Source organism: Phyllostomus discolor, chromosome 10 (assembly GCF_004126475.2).
Source record: "Phyllostomus discolor isolate MPI-MPIP mPhyDis1 chromosome 10, mPhyDis1.pri.v3, whole genome shotgun sequence".
Lineage (NCBI taxonomy): Eukaryota > Metazoa > Chordata > Mammalia > Chiroptera > Phyllostomidae > Phyllostomus > Phyllostomus discolor.
The window spans coordinates 84,083,220-84,101,830 of NC_040912.2; the positions used below are offsets into that span (position 1 = coordinate 84,083,220).

An 18,611-nucleotide genomic window follows, 5' to 3' on the forward strand; every position below is an offset into this window, starting at 1 on the left:
GCGGTGCTGGTCACGGGGCGGGGACAGGAACCAGAGGCTGCCACAGCGTTCGCCTCCTGCGGGAGTCCTCACGGCAGCCTACACGCCAGGAGCCGCCTTTCCTCTGGGGATAGCTCAGGTACAAAGAAGCGAGATTCACACTGAGCAGTGTGGGAGCTCGCTTGGCTCAAAGCTTCTTGTAATAACTCTACAGACGCATCGCATCCAGGGTTCTCCGAGGGCAAGCCAAGCTACAAGAGTCACCACACTCAGGAAAGCCCAACTACAGTGCATGGCTCCCTACTAAGTACTTCTAGTTCTCCCAGTCCCGACATGGCTTATCAACCAGGAGTCACTGTACCACAAGCAGGCCTACCAGGGGCACAGAGTCGCCTGAAGGTCAAATCCTCACACAGAAAGGGAAAGAGCTGTTAACCCTTTCTCCGCAGTAAAGTTAAAGGGGGTGGTCTGACCGCCACCCCAACCCAGGGCAGCGGGACGGTGCCCAGCACCGCATGTCACACCTGCGTCTGGCTGGATTGCATTCATTTCCCTCACTGTAAAAGCCACCAAAGGGCAGCCCATATATTTTTATAAAGTTTTGAAATCTGGGGAAACATTTAGTCTCAAACTGCAAAAAGTATTATTTTTTTTAATTTCATATTTGAAATGCATCAAGGTGTCTTCTTGTCAAAATTTTAAGACACTACTTTTGTTAAAAGTTGCTATTCTTATAATTCCTCAGGGCCTATCTCCGTGAGATCTCAATCAAAGTATGTTGCTGACTTTAGTTTTCTGAGACTCTGAAACAACGTCCTGACTAAGAAAGGACAAAAGACCCTTTAAGCACTGATGACACCAACCTGAGCTGCATGCCGATGTTAAGGTTATGCAGGAAGTTCCCCCCGAAAGCCATACAGTCCTGAGAAGTGAGCACAGCATGAATCCACCCTGAAATGGGTAAAAGGATATAAATCAGTGACTTCTCAGTATTTAAACCAAACAAATGTCTATCTACCTGTGAAATAAGAAACTGAAAAATATCAACATGAGTTTACTTCATACTCCAGTGGCAGGAAAGTTGATGTCTATAAAATCTACGGATTCATTCATTCAAATATTTTTTGAAGGCTTATTATGCACCAGTTCTGTGCCGACTTGGAGGGAACAAACACGTTGGCTTAAAATCACAGTACAAGACAGGGAAGGTTTCTGCAAAGGTGTGGTTGTGGCTGTTTTCGTTTTTTAAAAATCCAACTTTATACTAAGGATTTTTACTCCGAACCGAGTCAGGCCTGGTTAGAATGGGGCAGGCGCACCTCCACAAGGTGAACGCTGCGCCGGGCTGAGCACTTCGCCCCCCTGGCCTCTGAGACGGGCGCCCTTCGGGACTGCGCAGAGGAGGACCCCGGAGCTCAGCCGGATGCCGTCCCTAACGAGGGCGAGGGGAAGGGGGGCCACCCACAGCTCCTTGTGGAGGGTTTTCCTTCTATAAATGCAAATGCTGGCAATCAAAATCATGCCTTATTTTCCCATTAAAATATTTTCAAAGTGAAAAACATCTCTTCTAAGAGATGATGCCTAGCTTTCGAAAGAAATGTCCACAGACTAAACACAGACTTCCTGTAAGCATAAATAAATATAAATACATTTGAATGTAAAAATTAGCTGTTAAAAAGATCCCATTTTCTTCATATTTTATCATCTTCTCATCCCTCACTGTGCTATGACACAGGATCAAAAGACTGACTTTCCAGCGGTGCCCATTTGTGTGCTCAAAGGCACAAAGCCTTGAGCTTGACCCTGAAATCACCACCGAGAAGTCTGTCGTCTACAACTCCCATACACCAGTGGCTCCCACAGAGGCCGTAATGCCTGTATTGGGGCACTTTGGGGGGCTTCTTTCCATTGTCACAATGATCAGAGGGCACCACTGCCATTTCAGGAGTGGGAGCCAGGAGTATAAAATGCAAGACAATGCCACACAGTAAGAAACTGCCCTGCATGACTGAGGACTTAACGAATTTCTGCAGGGCATTCATTTAGTATAAAACCTGCCAAGAACTGTCTGAGCCTAGAAACTATAACTTCATTATACATGCAAGCAAAGTAATTTTTGCATGGTTTGGGCATAATTTTTCCAGGAATACAAGTACTCTGCCAATTGAAGGGAACTGCACTTTAATTTGTGTGGAACTTTATCAGTGGCCAACTACCTTGGGGAAACATTGCAATGCCTATAGCGGTGGTTCTCCGAGTCTCCAGACCAGCAGCAGCAGCAGCAGCAGCCTCGGTCAGGAACTTGTTAGAATGCAAGTGGTCGGGAACTTGTTAGAATGCAAATTCTCAGGCCTCATCCCAGACCCACTGAATCGTAACTGCTGGGCATGAGAACCAGCAACCGGTGCTTTATTACACCCTCCAGGAGACTGTGATGCTCGAGGAAGTTTGAGAACTACTAATCGACACCAACGCTACAGAATTTGAGTTGCCAATCAAATACCTCTATTGGTTTTCTGGCTTATGCCTCTATTTTGCTTTGTCATCTAAGGTTGCTGTGCCTTAGCAGACACATTTTGAAATAGTGTTTTATTATAAATTACTTTTTAATCTCTTCTTTATATGCTAGTTAGGTCATTATACACTTTTTGTAATTATTGGCGTAGGAGGTTATAACATCAGTAAACATGAATTCAAGGCTCTGAAGAGGGCATAACTAATCATTTGTTATAAAAGGGAGCCCTGGGAAGAAGATTTAAAGGACGGAGCTGAGTCCATTCACAATGAAAACACTGATACTTATCTACATCCATAAATTCTGGTGGTTCCAGGCATTTCTTAAAAACATATTTATTTATCATCACATGCACCGGAGGCACAGCAAGAGAGCGGGGCCTGTGGGAACGAACCCCTGCCAACTCCGCAGCCTTCGGGGTTGCCCACACCAGACTAACGGTTCTTGCACCCCGGGCCTGCAGGGCCCTGCGTCCCCTCACGTCTCCGAGTGACACCCCTGACACCCACGCTCCCTTGGGCCCCTCAGACACACTCCTCTCCGTCACAGGACAACAGCCCAGATTCTTGCTGCCGGCTTGGCCTTTCACAGCAAGTAAAAGTTGAAGGGAACTTCATCAAAATGTTTAAATTTTGTGCAAAGGGTATTATCAAGAAAGTAAAAACACAACCCACAGGATGGAAGAAAATATTTGCAAATTATAAATGTGTCTGATCAGGGTCTAGTATACAGAGTATATAAAGAATGGTTACAACTCAACAATTAAAAGACAAATAACCCAACTTAAAAATGGGCGAAGGATTTCAACAGACATCTCTCCAAGGAGAGGTGTTAAAATGGCCAATAAGCATAAGAAAAATGCTTAGCATCATTAATCACTAAGGAAGTGCAAAGCAGAACCACAGTGAGATACCACTAAATGGCAAAAACGAAGAAGGTAATGACAGTGTTGGTGAGGGTGTGGAGAACAGAACGCACCGCACACTGCTGGAGGGAGTGTAAGGTGCCGCAGCTGTCTGGAGAGCAGTTCGGCAGGTCCTCAAAGCTAAACGTCAGTTCAACCACACGGTCCAACAACTCCATACCAGGTACATAACCGAGGAAAATGAAATACCTCCACACCAGAACTTTTACACACATGTTCAAAGAGTAGTCAAAAGGTGGAAGCAACCCAAATGCCCGTCAACTAATGAATGGGTAAGTGAAACGTCGTGGGTCTGTACAGTGAAAGGTTAATCGGCCACAGAAAGTAATGAAGTGCAGATATGTGTTACAGTAAGGATGAGCCTAGGAAACATAATGTTAACTGCGGTTGCAGGCTGGACTAAAAAGGCCACATATTCCACACATGTATACACACACACACACACACACACACACACACACAAAATGTCCAGAGTGGGCGAAGTCATAGAGACTGGGAGCACATTGGCGGCTGGCTGCTGGGGGCTGGAAGGCGGGGATGGAGACCCGACAGCCAGCTGACATGGGGCTTCTTAAGGCGATGGAATCAGAATCAGAGGGTGGTGAGGTTGCACAAGCTTGTTCATCTACTAAAAACTACAGACCTGTGCACCTTAAAAGGGTGAATATTATAGTATGTGAAACTTCATCTGAACAAAAATCAACATGAAGGCACAGGACATAAAACAGCAAAAGAAAACACGTCTGGACCAGAAGGAAAGCCTCTGAGGGACAAAGGAGTGAAAAGCCCACGATCTCAGGCTGCGCAGGGCTGCCTCCCAAACACGTGCAAGCTGGAGTTGCTAATGAGAAGCTGACTCCGTGTGACTGGGGCTCAGCAACGGGGAGCGGGGGAGTGAGCAAGCCTCACCTGTGGGGACGAATAAGGTGTGTCCCTGCTTTACCACACATTTGTAGCACTTGTCCACCTTATCTCCAAAGAACACCTCGCTCTGGGTCACAGATGAACTCCACGATTCATAGAGTGCCAAGTTTTCGTCTGTCGGCTTTATCAAATAAAAAATCTTCTCACCCTGAAAGAAAGCAATCACACTGTTTGTGAAAAGAAAAAGCCATTCTTAGGATGGCCTACATTGATGCATTTTCCCAATAAAATGACCTAAATAAGATGATTATCACATTCTTTTAGGCTCAAAAAGACATATTTCACATACCTGATCAATAGCTATTGCCCTTAACAAGCATCTTTCTTCACAGGAGCTAAGGCTCCCCCCCTTCCCAAATACAATAAGGCACTGATCAAGTGGCATCGGAGAAACAGTTACAAGGGAGGAGGGGGGAAAATCACAAACATCTACTGATCTCATTTTCAAGGTCTGGAGTAAACACACGTTAATAGGCCCCAGGTTACAGAGTCACCTCTGCAAAGGTTGCCCTTTCTCCTAAGAGCCACACTATAATGACTCCTTTTAAAGACCTGCAAATCAGCTTCCTTTAACAAACTAACCCTTGGCTCTCTCTCGTGGAGAAAAGAAATAGGAGCTCAAAGACACGGTGCCATGCACAGTACAGAGCGCTGCTGGAGAACAGGCATTTAACACAGAGGAGGATGTGGTTCTAAGAGATCAGCAGTGTCCGACGGACGCCCTGTGACGACGGAAATGTTTCCTATCTGTGCTGTCCAGTACAGCAGCCCGAGGCCACATGTGGATACTGAGCACTTGAAATGTGGTCAGTGCAAATGAGGAACTGAATTTTAAATTATATTTCATTTTAATTATTTTAAAATTTAGCCATACGTGGCTAGTGGCTACTGTTTGAATGGCACAGTTCTAGACAAAGCAAGGTGAATATAAGCTGTCCAGAAGAATTGGTATTTTATAGACCTTCCTGACTGATAAGCTATCCAACTAGCTGTCCCAGCCTAATCTTAAAGTCAGGAGCAATGATTATCACTGTAATTTTGCTCCTTCTCAGGTACTGATCCAGGGATTAAGTGATAACTGAATAGCGGGGAGAGACAAAAGGCTTCAAGAGACCAGCTTATAAAATCGTGGCCAAAAAAGGGGGGGATCTAAACATAGATTAAGAACTAATAGCTCCCGTTACTTGGGATTAAAACATCATAATGCTTACCAGTAACATGGTAGGTCCTACTTAAAAAGTACAAAAGCTTCCCTCTTTGCAAATGTCATCCCTGCAAATATAGGACTACGTGTTTTTGTCAATAGGGGAAGAAAGAAATACCCCGTCTTACCCAGAGGACATGGTACCAAACCGAAGTTCCACCAAAGTCAATGTGGAAATCCGTGTAGCTGTCTTGCACTCCCATTAAGCAGTACTTCTGAACAAACGGCTTGGGAAAGACTGAGTCGTCTGGCCAATAGTTTTCCACCCAGGAAAGTTTTCTGGCTATGTCGGGGACCTCCACCAATTCAGACATCCTTTAAAAAAACACACACACACACACACACACACACGTCACGCAAATTAAAACTTCTTTTTTTTAAAATTGAAACTTCTTAAAGCGGCATCTTCCACCCCAACCCAGACCAAGAAATTAAATGGAGCTCAAGGTTAACAATGATACTTGAAGTTGAAAACTCACTGTATTCCTAAACACTCTCTGAGCATGCCAAAACAAAATTTACAACACTGCTATCACTGGGCCACTTAAGAAGTCGCAATTATGTTTCTTACTGAAGTAAATTGATCATTTAACTACGTTTAGCTAACACTCAGAAGACTAACCCAAAATGTCCAGAGCTACTCACTTTGTATCTGAAAATTCAAGGCTGATCACGTTTAACACTTTTGGTCTGTTGGGATTCATGAAGTATTTAACATAATTGTGAAGGGTCATTTTGCTGTCTGCCTGCCTTGCCACGTCAATGACATCTATCACTTTGTCACCACCTGCAGAGAAAAATTACAGTCTCATTATTGGGCTTAAACGTTACAGCAATAGATGCCCTAAACAAAAACATGTAGCCTACATGAAGTTTTTCCTGTGCCTTTAATTTTTAAGACCAAATGGAACTTTTGAAAAGGGGGATGGTTTTCGAAGGAAACAAAGCAATTGAGACAGAGCTGCATAATTAACAATGATTGTAAAAACTTACGCATTTACAAGCTTTTTACATATCAATGATTTCTTGTGTGCGGCTCATAATGACAAAAACGCATTACACTGGTATGTGGAAACTGCCACAGGGGCTGGGCTTCCGTTTCCTCATGCATAAAATGAGGGGCTGCCTTCTCCCCTTTCGCTTGTGTAACACAATGATTCTAAATCGGTCCTGAAAAACCCATCAGTCACTGGGGAACAAGGGAACTAGGACAAACAATTTGTTTGTCTGCTAGTGTCTTCTCTTCTAATGTTCTGCTTCAAGAAAAAAATTGGTGGCTAGGAAGCAAAAATCAGTTCACATTAGTGTCTGTTGGGATTCAGTTACAAATGTCCTGTAAAACCATGAGGTGCTGCTTACACACCGCTACACTGTCACCCCAGGGAGAAGCATAATCAGCTTTACAATGTCCTGCGGGACAAGACAGAATTCAAAATACAGAAATCATCAGTCTGAAGGAGAAAACAAATAAGTGACTTTCTCATTTTAATGTCATTTTATGTAAGTTAAAAAATATGATCTAATAGAATTTATTTTATACTTAGGAGGCAAGACAATTCTGTTAACTGAAGGGCTTCGCACTACTAAAAAGTGAAATATGAATAGTTTGAAGATTTTTTTCCCTGTACTTACATTACACTCTATTCATTTTACAGCGCTATCTAGGCAAAGTTTTAGGCTAAAACTCAGCCTCGTCCCCTAATTTATCAAATACTCAGAATTATCCGAATTCCCTGTGAAACAGTTGTCGGTGAGAACTGTCAGAGCAAAGGCTCGACACAAAGACAAGCTTTCAGATCTCGGAGTTCACGCTCCGGGACACCGTGCTGTACCGGACGTGCAGTTTGAGTCAAGGTAGATCTGAGACCTAATCCTCAAATAATCTCTATCTACTGCTGACAAGGAGTGACACCTGCATGTGCTCAGCTTTTTCTATAAATGCCACGAAGAGAATAAATAAAATAACTAAAAATGTCAACGGTATTGCAATAGATGAACAACATTCCCCTTGTTGCTTATGCTTATGCCTTCCTTTCTGGGCCTCAAAATAACAAATTCAGTCCAGACAGCACTAAATGGCAGTATCAGCAAGCCATAAATACAAAAGGAGGTTTAAAAATATCTCTCCTTTTGCATGGCCATTCTCTCGGCAGCAGCAGGTCACTAAAGCAGGGTGCAGAAATCTTGCACCTGAACCTCCACGGGGCTGGGCCCAACCCAGTTCCCCGCTGCCTTTCCCCAGTGTCTGCAACTACCCCTCAGTGACAGCTTTTCCTAAGCAAGCACCAAAAAATAGGACAACCAAAAAAAAAATAAAAAAAAAAATAAGGCAGCAGAGTGAGTCTGAGGATATAAGAATAGGCAAAATGTTTCATTCTGTTTTTCTCACAATTACAGGTCTGCTGAGAAAAAAAAAAGTTTTTTCAACATAGGCAATATTCAACTTCACCTTTCCTGACCCAGGAAACTGAACAAAATTAACCTCTTTTCACTGGACTTTTAGTACTGTTAGGGCAACGTCACTTTTACCATGCTTTCCAAAGTTCGTACCTACATGACGTTCCACATCGAGAACAGAGAAAGTGGGTGCAGGGAGCCTGAGTCCTAGGTCGTCTAACTTGGGGACCATAATCGGGACTTCGAATCCGTGCTTCTCCAGATACCTCTGCGTCAGCTGGCTGCCATGCATCTTCACGACGATCTCATCGGCACTGAGGGAAACGGAGGAGGAAGACGTCAGCTCTGCTAAGTTCAGTGAAAGAAGTCTCTGGTGATGGGTTAATCCATACACTATCTTATTATCTAATAACCATGGCTCTCAACCTGTCATAACTAATTCTCCTTTTTAGAATGAATATTTTTTAATAAAGCCCCTTTTTAATGTAAATTTCATAATTACTCCAATACATATCATTGATTATATATTACATATATTATATAAAATGCCTTAACTATAACAAGAGGAAGAAACAAATCAGTTTCTAGTAAAATATGTATTTCAATATGTAAATGTTCACATAAACTACACTAGAAGAGACAATAGAATAATAGGATGCTTACCATTAGGTGCAATGAGTAGTTGGATTTACGAAAATTAACAAGATCAGAAGCCACTCAGCACTTTCAGGAGGGACAAAAGGGGAGACAAACTAAACACGCACCCCAGAGGGGCGGCTACGTGAATGTGCGCGCGCACCGCTGCAGACCACACGGCCGCTGAGGAGGGACACGAGTGTCTGCACACACGTGGATGGGCACCCACGAGTGTAACAGAGTGAAAAACCAAGTTACACGACATGTGCATAACATAACCCTTTTTATCCTTTAAAACTTAGATGCGTATGTCTATCCATACACCTCTCTATATAAGTGTTTTAAATGTTGTTATTTATGTAGAGAAGGGTCTCAAAAGACACTAAGTCTTACAACAGGGGAGAAGGAAGATGGCCTGTTTGCTTTATTTCGTACATTTCTGTGTCCATCACATCGAGTGTGTGTAATTTAGTTAATAAATGATGTGAAGGTTATGGAGTTAAATAAAACCGAAGACCTTTACCTAACGGTAATTACCGTTTGGACACTTGCAACCCTCTCTATAACCTGCTCTCACTGTGTCTAGTGCGGCAGAGGACCCCAGGGATCCCGGGCCAGGAGTTCTAGCACTGCCCTTCGGGTCACAAACCTATGTGAAAAAAATGAAAGCTACAGCTTCTCTCCCTAACAAACAAACAAAGCACATTCCCACATCGACACTAAGTTGTTTATACAACTGTAGGGGACGCGCAAGCCTCTCTGAAGCCGGCACATAGCCCCACGCTGCCAGCTCTGGCCCTGGGCTCCAGGCGAAGCAAGGAAAACAAACGCATTTCTCCAATGACTTGGAAACTGATGAAGGAGACTACTTGGGAATAGGGCCTTTCATATCTCGAAAATCACATGGAAACCACTATTCACAATGTTTTCTTTCTCTCCGTAGACCTGAGGGAGCCAACAGTAGCTACTTACACTGCTGCATGTTTCTGTTTAAGGATGGAGGAGGGAGATAGGAATCCTAGAGACTGTTAAGAAATAGCAAAGATTTATAGGATCTGAAATAGTTCCATAATAGGTTGCATGTGTGTGATTTAAATGTAAAGTGCGCTTCCTCTCTTTAACAAGCCAGGATATGATTTTGTGTGAAAGCTTATTAAGCATCATCACTTTAAACAGACATCCGGCATTGAGTAGAAAATTATCTCTAGCATGATTAAATGCTGTGTAACAGGGGTGTCAAACTCATTTTCACCAGGGGCCACATCAGCCTGGCAGTTGCCTTCAAAGGGCCGAAATAATTTTAGGACTGTATACATGTAACCACTCCTTAACTGTTAAGGAGCTGAAATTACATTCGGCCCTTTGAAGGCAACCATGAGGCTGATGTGGCCCCGGGTGAAAACGAGTTTGACACCCCTGATGTATAATGTTTTTGACTCTCTTAGAGCCACAGGTGACGCAAACACTCTGCATTATCTTCACAGAATCAGAAAGCCCGGTCCTGCTGCCCCTAGGGAGGCTGAGCCACGGGTATGGGCACTTCTGGTGGGCCTGGAGCAGAGGCAGACGTGGAAAAAAAGAAAAGCACGAGAGTCTGAAAATGGGAATAGGTGGGGGGGAAGAGCTGCTGTGCTGAGGAACCCAGCACCTGGGACAGCTGCCTGAAAGTCTGCATTTCAAGCTTGCGTGGACTGGGACCCACTGGTAAGAAGGGATTTCACCCAGTGGCCCAGCACACGTACATGTAACAAAGTTCCCCGAGAGTTCTACACTCAGTCCTCTGACTTGCAATGCACCGGCATTTTCTGTTTCATCCTGTTTTAAGAAGTAAAAACTTGACTGAGAAGAATCATGGCTTGTACCCTGACATTTAAAAACGCTGCTTTATTTAGATGATGTCAGTTTATCAGCTGACGTTCTTGAATTTGCTTTGGCCAGAACAGGCCCGCATACCTTGGGAAGACTCGAGAACGCAATTCCTTCACGAAGGTTCTGGTCCCAGCCTGCACCGGCTTGGAACCGTCATCGACTTCCGTGTAGTCATGCCTGTGCCAGTTCCTCCTCTTCTTCACTGCGTTTTCGGGGGGGGGGGGGGGGGGGGGGGGGGGGGGGGGGGGTGGAAAGAAACATTTTGTTACCTACTGATGCTATGTACTTTCTAATTGTTACATAATCAGACATAACAATTATTAAGCACAATAAAAACACTCACATTTTAAATGCATTTCTAGGCTGAAGAAGTAAACTTTATAGAACACAGCTACTATAGGCAAATAACTGGGGATTTTTTTTTAATCTACTCTTTTATTTCACAGTAATTTTAAAATTAAATCGAGGAACTCAAATTAGCAGAGAGAGCCTTTTATAAGATCCACATTTACACATCCTATAAAATCTAACAATTATTTAAAATTATGATTTTCACTAGGATGTTAGGTCATAATATAACTTTTATGGATCTTCCAAATCATTCTCTCGGAATAGGGCCGCTGATCCCACGTCGGGAATCTATTTTCAACAGCACGGGTCCTTTCTCTTTGTGTGAAATTCACTCCCCTAACAGGCACGGTGACAGTGACAGAAAGAAGAGCCGGTGACTGCCTCACAGTTAAAGAAAGACGAGAGGCCCCACAGAACAAACAGCTTTGTCGTGACTTCTGCCACACAGCCCCAGGAGGCTGCGATCTCGAATGGTCACAGCGATCAAGCAGGAGACGTGACTGACCCCTGGTTCGGCCGCCACGCTCTCTGCCACCTTGGGCAGGTAGGTCACGTAACCCACCTGGCACCAGTTTCCTCAGTGTGCAGGTGAAGGGGATGAGCGCTGGTTTTCCAGCTGGGCTGAGGGACCCTTAATAACGGGGATGATGGGGAAGAGGCGGAGGGAGGAGCTCTGGACCGCATTCCTCTTCCCACCAGGCTGGCACCACCTACATGTCTTCTGTGTAGCACCAACGTAAGGTTTCGGTTTTATTAATACATATATATATTTTTAAAGTTTGAAAAGCACCATTAAGCCTAGAACCTCCACAGTTCTGGGTAATGTACTGATGTCTGCAACTTATTCAGAATGCATCAAAACATCAGATGAACAGATAGTGAGACAGTTACATGGACAGACACGTGGTAAAGCAGATAACATCAAATGTCAACAGCAGTCTCTCTCAACCTCTCCTGTACGCCTGAAGATTCTCCTAACAAAGTGTTGGGTGGAGGACACAACCCCATGAGTCTTCAAACCTTCACCTCACAAAGATGATAATAATATAATAATGCTGATTCCTCACATGGATAAGGAGAAGTCACAGTAAGTTATGAACAGGGATGGAAATCAGACTTAATTCATATCCAAGAGTCTAAAACAAGATTCCCAAGTAGTTTATAGCAGTCAGACCCTCAATGTGGCCGACAGCAAGTTCCATTTTTGAAAAACCGAGAATCAGAAAGCCACTTTAGTAGAAAATCCCATCAAGGCATCCTTTGAGTGTCTGTTTTCCCTCATTTAAAATCACTACTAAAATTCAAGAGTATTTAATTCCAGCCTTTTCTCCTCACACATACATATATAGATACATACCCCCATTTTATTTTCAGCTGGGATCATAATGTTTATTCTGCTTATCCTTCTTATTATGAGCATTTTCTCCTCATTAAATATTCAAAAGCAACTTAAGGCAGTTTACAATTATTTTAAGATATAGATGTAGATGCATCATATTATAATCATTTTTTTTATTCTTAAGCATTTAGTTCATCCCGAATCTTTCTTCAAAGTTGAGATTAACATTCATATACATAAATCTGTTTCCACCATTAACTCCTTGGGATGAATTCCTAGAAATGCCAGAAGAAAGACTAAATTTTAAAGACACTTGCTACATATCGCAAAGCTGCCTTCAGAAAAGTGGTAGGCAACTCACATTCTTACCAGTGTACAAGGTGGGCCCCCCAAAATCCAGAATTTATTTACTAAAACATCATGTAGTCATTCTTCCATGTTTAAACTTCAACTTCAAAGTACTCTCCATGTGATGCAATACACCTACTGAGACTTTTCTACCCCTCAAAACATTTTTTGAATTCATCAATTTCAATGCTTTTTTGTGCTTCTGCCATTTTTTGTTTCACCACCACTTCTACATGGGCAAAAGGCTTCCCTTTGGGGAATTTTTTTTCATCTGGGGAAACAAAAGAAAGTCTCAGGGGACAAGATCTGGTGAACAGGGAGGATGGTGGACGGGGATCATGCTATTTTTTATCAAAAACTGCTGAACACTCAGTGTAGTGGGGGCAGGTGTACTAAAAAATTACCCATCTTGAAATGGGCAAGCCCAAGAATCTTCAAAAAAAAAAAAAAATTTCACTGAAGCCAAATGCAGCCTCTCACAACAATGCCAGCTGGTACACTGATACAGATGGGTCCCTAGAACACTCACCTAGCAGGGGAAGCCTGCACTACAAGGGGCCCACCCTCCACCTGCCCTGGAAGATAATTCCAGGGCTTTTTGGGTTCCTCCCTCCCTTATATAAACAGCCGACTTCAAAGCCCTGGGTCAACAGTGAGCATCATTATTGGAAAGCAAAGAAAAGGCTGCTCATTTGATAAATAATTATGCCATGACATTCGTTTCTGCTGACAGATTAGAATCAGAGCAGACTGGGACTGAACAGCTACAGGTTTGAACTCTAGCTCTGCCACATAGCTACATGAAAGAGTTCTTAGACCATTTTTCTCATCTCATGCTGCTATAAATATCAAAGGAGAAAACATAGGTCAAGTACTTACTTAGCACAGTGCCTGGCACTCGATAAGCTGCCGATTATTAAGGTTTCCTTTTAAGCATTCTGACTTGCAGGATGCTAACAGAGGGCTACCACCGTCCTTTTGGGCCAACGTGTTTGACACAAAAGTAGTCAGCCACTGCAAGAGCTAGCTTAATTTCTCAAAGGAAGGAAGCCAATGGAGAAACATTTCAATAGTGTTCATAGGGAAAGGAGAGCAAACTTTGAATCTGAGTTGCACGTGCATGAAGAGCACTGAGCATATATGCTTACGTGGTAAACTGTTCTTTGATGCCTGTTCTCAAATAGAGTTCTTAATTCCCGTAAGAGCGTCAAGTCCACATGCACTGTATCAAGTGTGTATTACACTACTGAAATGGCATCTGTAACAGTAAGGAGTCCTGGGGAATTCCAAAAGGGACAGAAAGCCCTGTGTGGCAAGCAAGAAAGGCTTACTAGCAGAGGAAAAGGGACCGAGGGGATTACCCAAGTTGGGGTAGAGGGTGAGGAGTGGGGATGGCGAGCCTTAAATGAAGATGGAAGAGATTACGGGAGCTTGGCCCCCTTCCCCACGGGTGCTCAGAGGCGGACGTCCACCCAGCAGACAGCCAATCCCTGATCGTCTGTCACTCGAGGACGAGAAGCACGTAAAGGGCCAGGTGGTGCCGCCTTCTCTGTGATGTGTCGTTGTTCAGAGTGCAGGCTGTGACCCGTCAGATTGTGAAATCGATTTAGTAACCACTGACAAGCTTTTAAAAAGTTAAATCATATAAGGAAAAAACAGAGTATATCACCTGTAGCAGCGTCTTAAATACATTATTCTGCCTCATAGTAACCCACTTAATAGTCCTTGAAAATTAAATTTAAATTATTTCATTTGGGGATTATATGCTCAAATTCTAAACTAAAACTATTATCAATTTTAGTTCTGTTTTTCTTCTTCAGGTAACAACCCAGTATTATTTACTTCCTTCAAGAATTATACCCAGCCCTGGTTGGTGTAGCTCAGTGGACTGAGTGCCAGCCTGTGAACCAAAGGGTCACCAGTTTGATTCCCAGTCAGGGCACATGCTTGGGTTGCAGGCCAGGTCCCCAGTAGGGGGCGCATGAGAGGCAACCACACATTGATGTTTCTCTCCCTCTCTCTCTTCCTTCCCCTCTCTCTAAAAATAAATAAACATCTTTAAAAAAAGAATTATACTCAGTCAATAATTATATCAAGTGACATACTACCTACTTCAGTGCTACACAAAATAAAAAAACTTTAAAAATATTTATGACAAGAAATTAGCCAGTTACGCATGTAACAATTCTACTAACCTGCTAACCTCAAATTTTATAGCAGCAAAATAGATAATCTGTACATTACATGGAAATATTTTAATGCATTCATATAGTTTAAATTTCTAAATCTCTTATAAAGTTGGTAAATTAACATTTCTAACAAAACATATGAGCAGTCAGTTGCCAGTAAGCCTCTTAAAAAATTACTTGCCCATGTCTCAGAACAAGATTTCTATTTTTAAAAAAGTACCACAAAAAATGCTACATTCAAAATAAAGAGGTTGTATGTATGGGTTTCCTATATTTGACCAAGTGTTTATCAAGGCATATTCAGGAAAAGGTTCCTTTCTCTTCTAAAACGATTAAATTTCAAGTTTTTCCCTTTAGTTTAGTAGACACAAAAACTCTAGTTTCAATCTAAATTTTTAAAGAAAAAAAGTAGTTGTAACATATTCCAAAGCTTTTAAAATCTCAACTCTCACAGTTGTACAATAATTATTGTTTCAAGGTATTCTTCTGAAGCCTTCGTAAGGACCTAAACATAAGAGTCATCTTGTATGCGCCGCCGGCTCCCTCCCAAGGACGAGAGCGCCTCCTGCCTGGGCTGCGCCGGCCCGGGAGGGAGAGAGCCCGGAGCCCTGGGCCCGGTCCTCCCTGTACTCCCTCCCTCTGGGTGGGACTGGCTGCCGGCAGAGAGGCCGGCTGGGGCGGGACCCCAGATCCCACTCAACACGATGACTGAATTTGGGAAACAGAAGTTTTATTTTAGTGTATCAGTGCCCTAATTTTCTCCTAAAAATACAATGCATGTGTGTGCATTCGAATAAAGTCTCACTCTGTATACTATCACAAAGTATTACTGAAAGATCTTTTTAAAAATGTATAAAAATAAAACCCGTTAAAATCAGTTTCCAGATTCAGAAAAATTTTACTATGCCACACTTCTCAAACTGAAAGCTTTGAAAATATGTACTTGAGTTTGGGGGCTTTGCACTGGGAATCAAGAATAATAGTATTTTCCCTTAATATTTTCAATGTCATAATATGACATTCTCAGTATCTTCAGAAATATCTTTCCTACAGCCGCGGGTGGGTATGATACAACTAATCTCAGTATCATTTAAAGTATTACCACGTGCACATTGAGTACTGAACTTCAGTTCTCCTTGGATCGTCTAGTACTTACTCAAGGAGGAGCCATGCAGAACGGCACAGTTGGGACAGTGATACAGGTCAATGTCGACAGCATGATGTTCTTCTACTCCAACACAGCTAAGGTAAAAAAAAAAAAAAAACAGGGCCAATGTGAAAACAAATTTAAAATCTTTATTTAACTATGTTACATTGGTTGGCATTTACCTGAGAAATGCACACCAACCTTACCGACAAATTTTGTAGAGCACAGAAACACACGCAAGGATAACACACGCAAGGATAAATTTTATTCTCCTCCCTACACACTTGCGAAATAGCTGTGGGGGAGAACACACCCAAATACACGGGGAGTGAGTCGCTGTCAGAAGCAGCAGAAACACACTGGTAAGAGCGATGCAACTACAAGCCATGAACCTCAACCAGTATGTAAATGCTACCTGTCATAAAGTTAATGTTTGTGTCCCCCCAAAATACACACGCTGAAGCTGCAAACCACCAGTGTGGCTGCGTTTATTTGGAGATTAAGACTTCTAAGGAAGTAATTAAGGTTAAAGGAGGTCATGGGGGTGGGGGGGGCCTGATCCCACAGGATTAGTGTTCCTGTAAGACAAGACACCAAAGCGTGCTCACACGCTCTTGCTCTCTCGCTCTCTCGCTCTCTGCAAGCACACCAAGAGGAAAGACCACACGAGTACACAGCAAGAAGGGAGCTGTCCGCAAGCCAGGAAGAGAGCCCTCCCCAGAAACCAACGCTGGTGGACCTTGATCTGGAACATCCAGCCTCCAGAACTGTGAGAAAAGAAATTTGAGTTGTTTAGGTGTCCTAGTCTTGATAGTATTTTGTTATGGCAGCCCAAAACAACTAAGACACAAACTAACTTTAAAGTGTGGCTAGAGGTATTTACTATACTACAAAGTATAGTAAAGTCATCAGCTAGAGGGGGGCAGTGAATGTGCATAACATCACTGAGTCCTAACAGCTCCGCCTCAGGTCTCGGAGCCCTCATTAATCAGTTCAATTAGTCTGAGGCACTGTACTTGGAATATCCCATCCCATGGAGTATATGGCAGTAGAGCTTAAATAAAAATAAAGCTCAAATGAACCAACTAGGGACTGAAAAAACTCTATCAGTGACATCTTAAAAATAGGAGTAATTTACTTTAAAAAGACCCTAGCTGTTTTGCTACAACCCAAGTAATTTACTAGGGTAAAATTTTATAAGTGTTCGTACTTGCAAAAAGTTATAAAACAAAAACTCAACCAGAACTTGTACTTGAAAAAGAAACAAAGCAAAACTAACACAGAATTGAGGAAGTGTTTATAGACAACCCAAAACAGAGTTCGCTTGTCGCTAACCCACAGTGAAGGAAATACCAAAAGATGTACTTCTTACAGAAGGAAAATGACCACAGAGGTCTGGGATGCAAGAAAAAAAGAAAAGAAAAAGCTAAGAAAAGTAACACATATGTGAGTAAATGTACATGAACACGAACTACATGAACAAGATAATGTCCTGTGAGACGACACGTAAAGGTCTAAACACAGGACAACAGCAACGTCTGAGTCAGAAGAGGACAACAGAGTCACAGGGTCCTAAGATGCTTGTGCTGGCAGGAGAGGGAAGGTTGATTAACATTAGATTTCAATAGTAAGTTGAGGATGCCTATTAGAATTTCCTGGGAGCCCACTAACAGAACAGAAACAGAGAGTGTGACTACTAAACTAGTAGCAGGGAAAAGGAAAAAAGGTTAATTCAAAATAAAGGGAAGTGGAAAAAAACAGAAAAAAACTTCTACCTCCAAAACAAAATGGAGGTAGAATTTTTTAAAAGGTTTTATTTATTTATTTTTAGAGAAAGCAAAAGGGCATGAGAAACATCCATGTGCAAGAGAAACACAGATCAGTTGCCCCTTGCACACGCAGAACAGGGGATCAGGCCCACAACCCAGGCACGTGTTCTGACAGAGAACCGAACTGGCGACATTTAGGTCTGCGGGTGACACTCAACCCACTGAGCTACACTAGTCAGGGCAGGTAGAAATTTTAAAATATCTTTAATTACATTATATGCAAATGGACTAAAAGCTCCAGTTAAAAGACATTATCCAACTGACTTCATATAATTAAGTTATAAGAGAGATGCATAAAACAAGGACACCAAAAGATTAAAAGCAAAAGGATGGGCAATCAATACCATGAAAACTGTAATCAAAAGAAAGTATAGCTATATTAATATTAAGCCACATAGAATCCAGAGCAAAACATATAATGAAATAAGTGTGTTCACTGATAATGGTAAAAATTTTGATTCATCAGGAGAATGTAATAGGAACACCTCTACTGGGAGAATTGACAACTCTCTTGGTATCCAATAGAACAAACAGGCAAAACAAAAATATATGAAATATACAAGTTTCAACTACAGGATTAAAAAACATGACTTATGTTGAGAGAATTGGACTGATAGACGCAAAAAAGGGAAACCAGACCACCAACGTACACCACACGTAAGAATAAACTCAAAATGGATTAAAGACTTAACTGTAAGTCATGAAGCCATAAAAATCCTAGAAGAAAACATAGGCAGTAAAATTTCAGACATTTTTCATAGCAATATTTTTGCCAACATACTTCCTCAGGCAAAGAAAACAAAGGAAAAAATAAACAAATGGCATTACACCAAAGTAGTAAAAAGCTTTTGCACAACAAAAGAAACAATCAACAAAATGGAAAGGGAACCCACTGAAGGGGAGAACATATTTGCCAATGATAAGGGGTTAATTTCCAAAATATATGAAGAACTTATACA

The 18,611-nt window shown here is 42.3% G+C and overlaps 1 protein-coding gene across 1 annotated transcript in view; it reads right to left on the reverse strand.

Annotated features, from left to right (window-relative positions):
• The window catches only part of KDM7A (lysine demethylase 7A), a 71,372-nt gene that overhangs the window by 27,434 nt on the left and 25,327 nt on the right, over positions 1-18,611 (reverse strand). The window contains exons 2-8 of the mRNA XM_028525921.2: positions 15,833-15,918; positions 10,534-10,651; positions 8,098-8,258; positions 6,193-6,334; positions 5,676-5,862; positions 4,329-4,491; positions 843-930 (exon numbers count right to left, since the gene is read on the reverse strand). Coding sequence (XP_028381722.1) covers positions 843-930; positions 4,329-4,491; positions 5,676-5,862; positions 6,193-6,334; positions 8,098-8,258; positions 10,534-10,651; positions 15,833-15,918 — 945 coding nt within the window. The remainder of the gene's footprint in view (positions 1-842; positions 931-4,328; positions 4,492-5,675; positions 5,863-6,192; positions 6,335-8,097; positions 8,259-10,533; positions 10,652-15,832; positions 15,919-18,611) is intronic.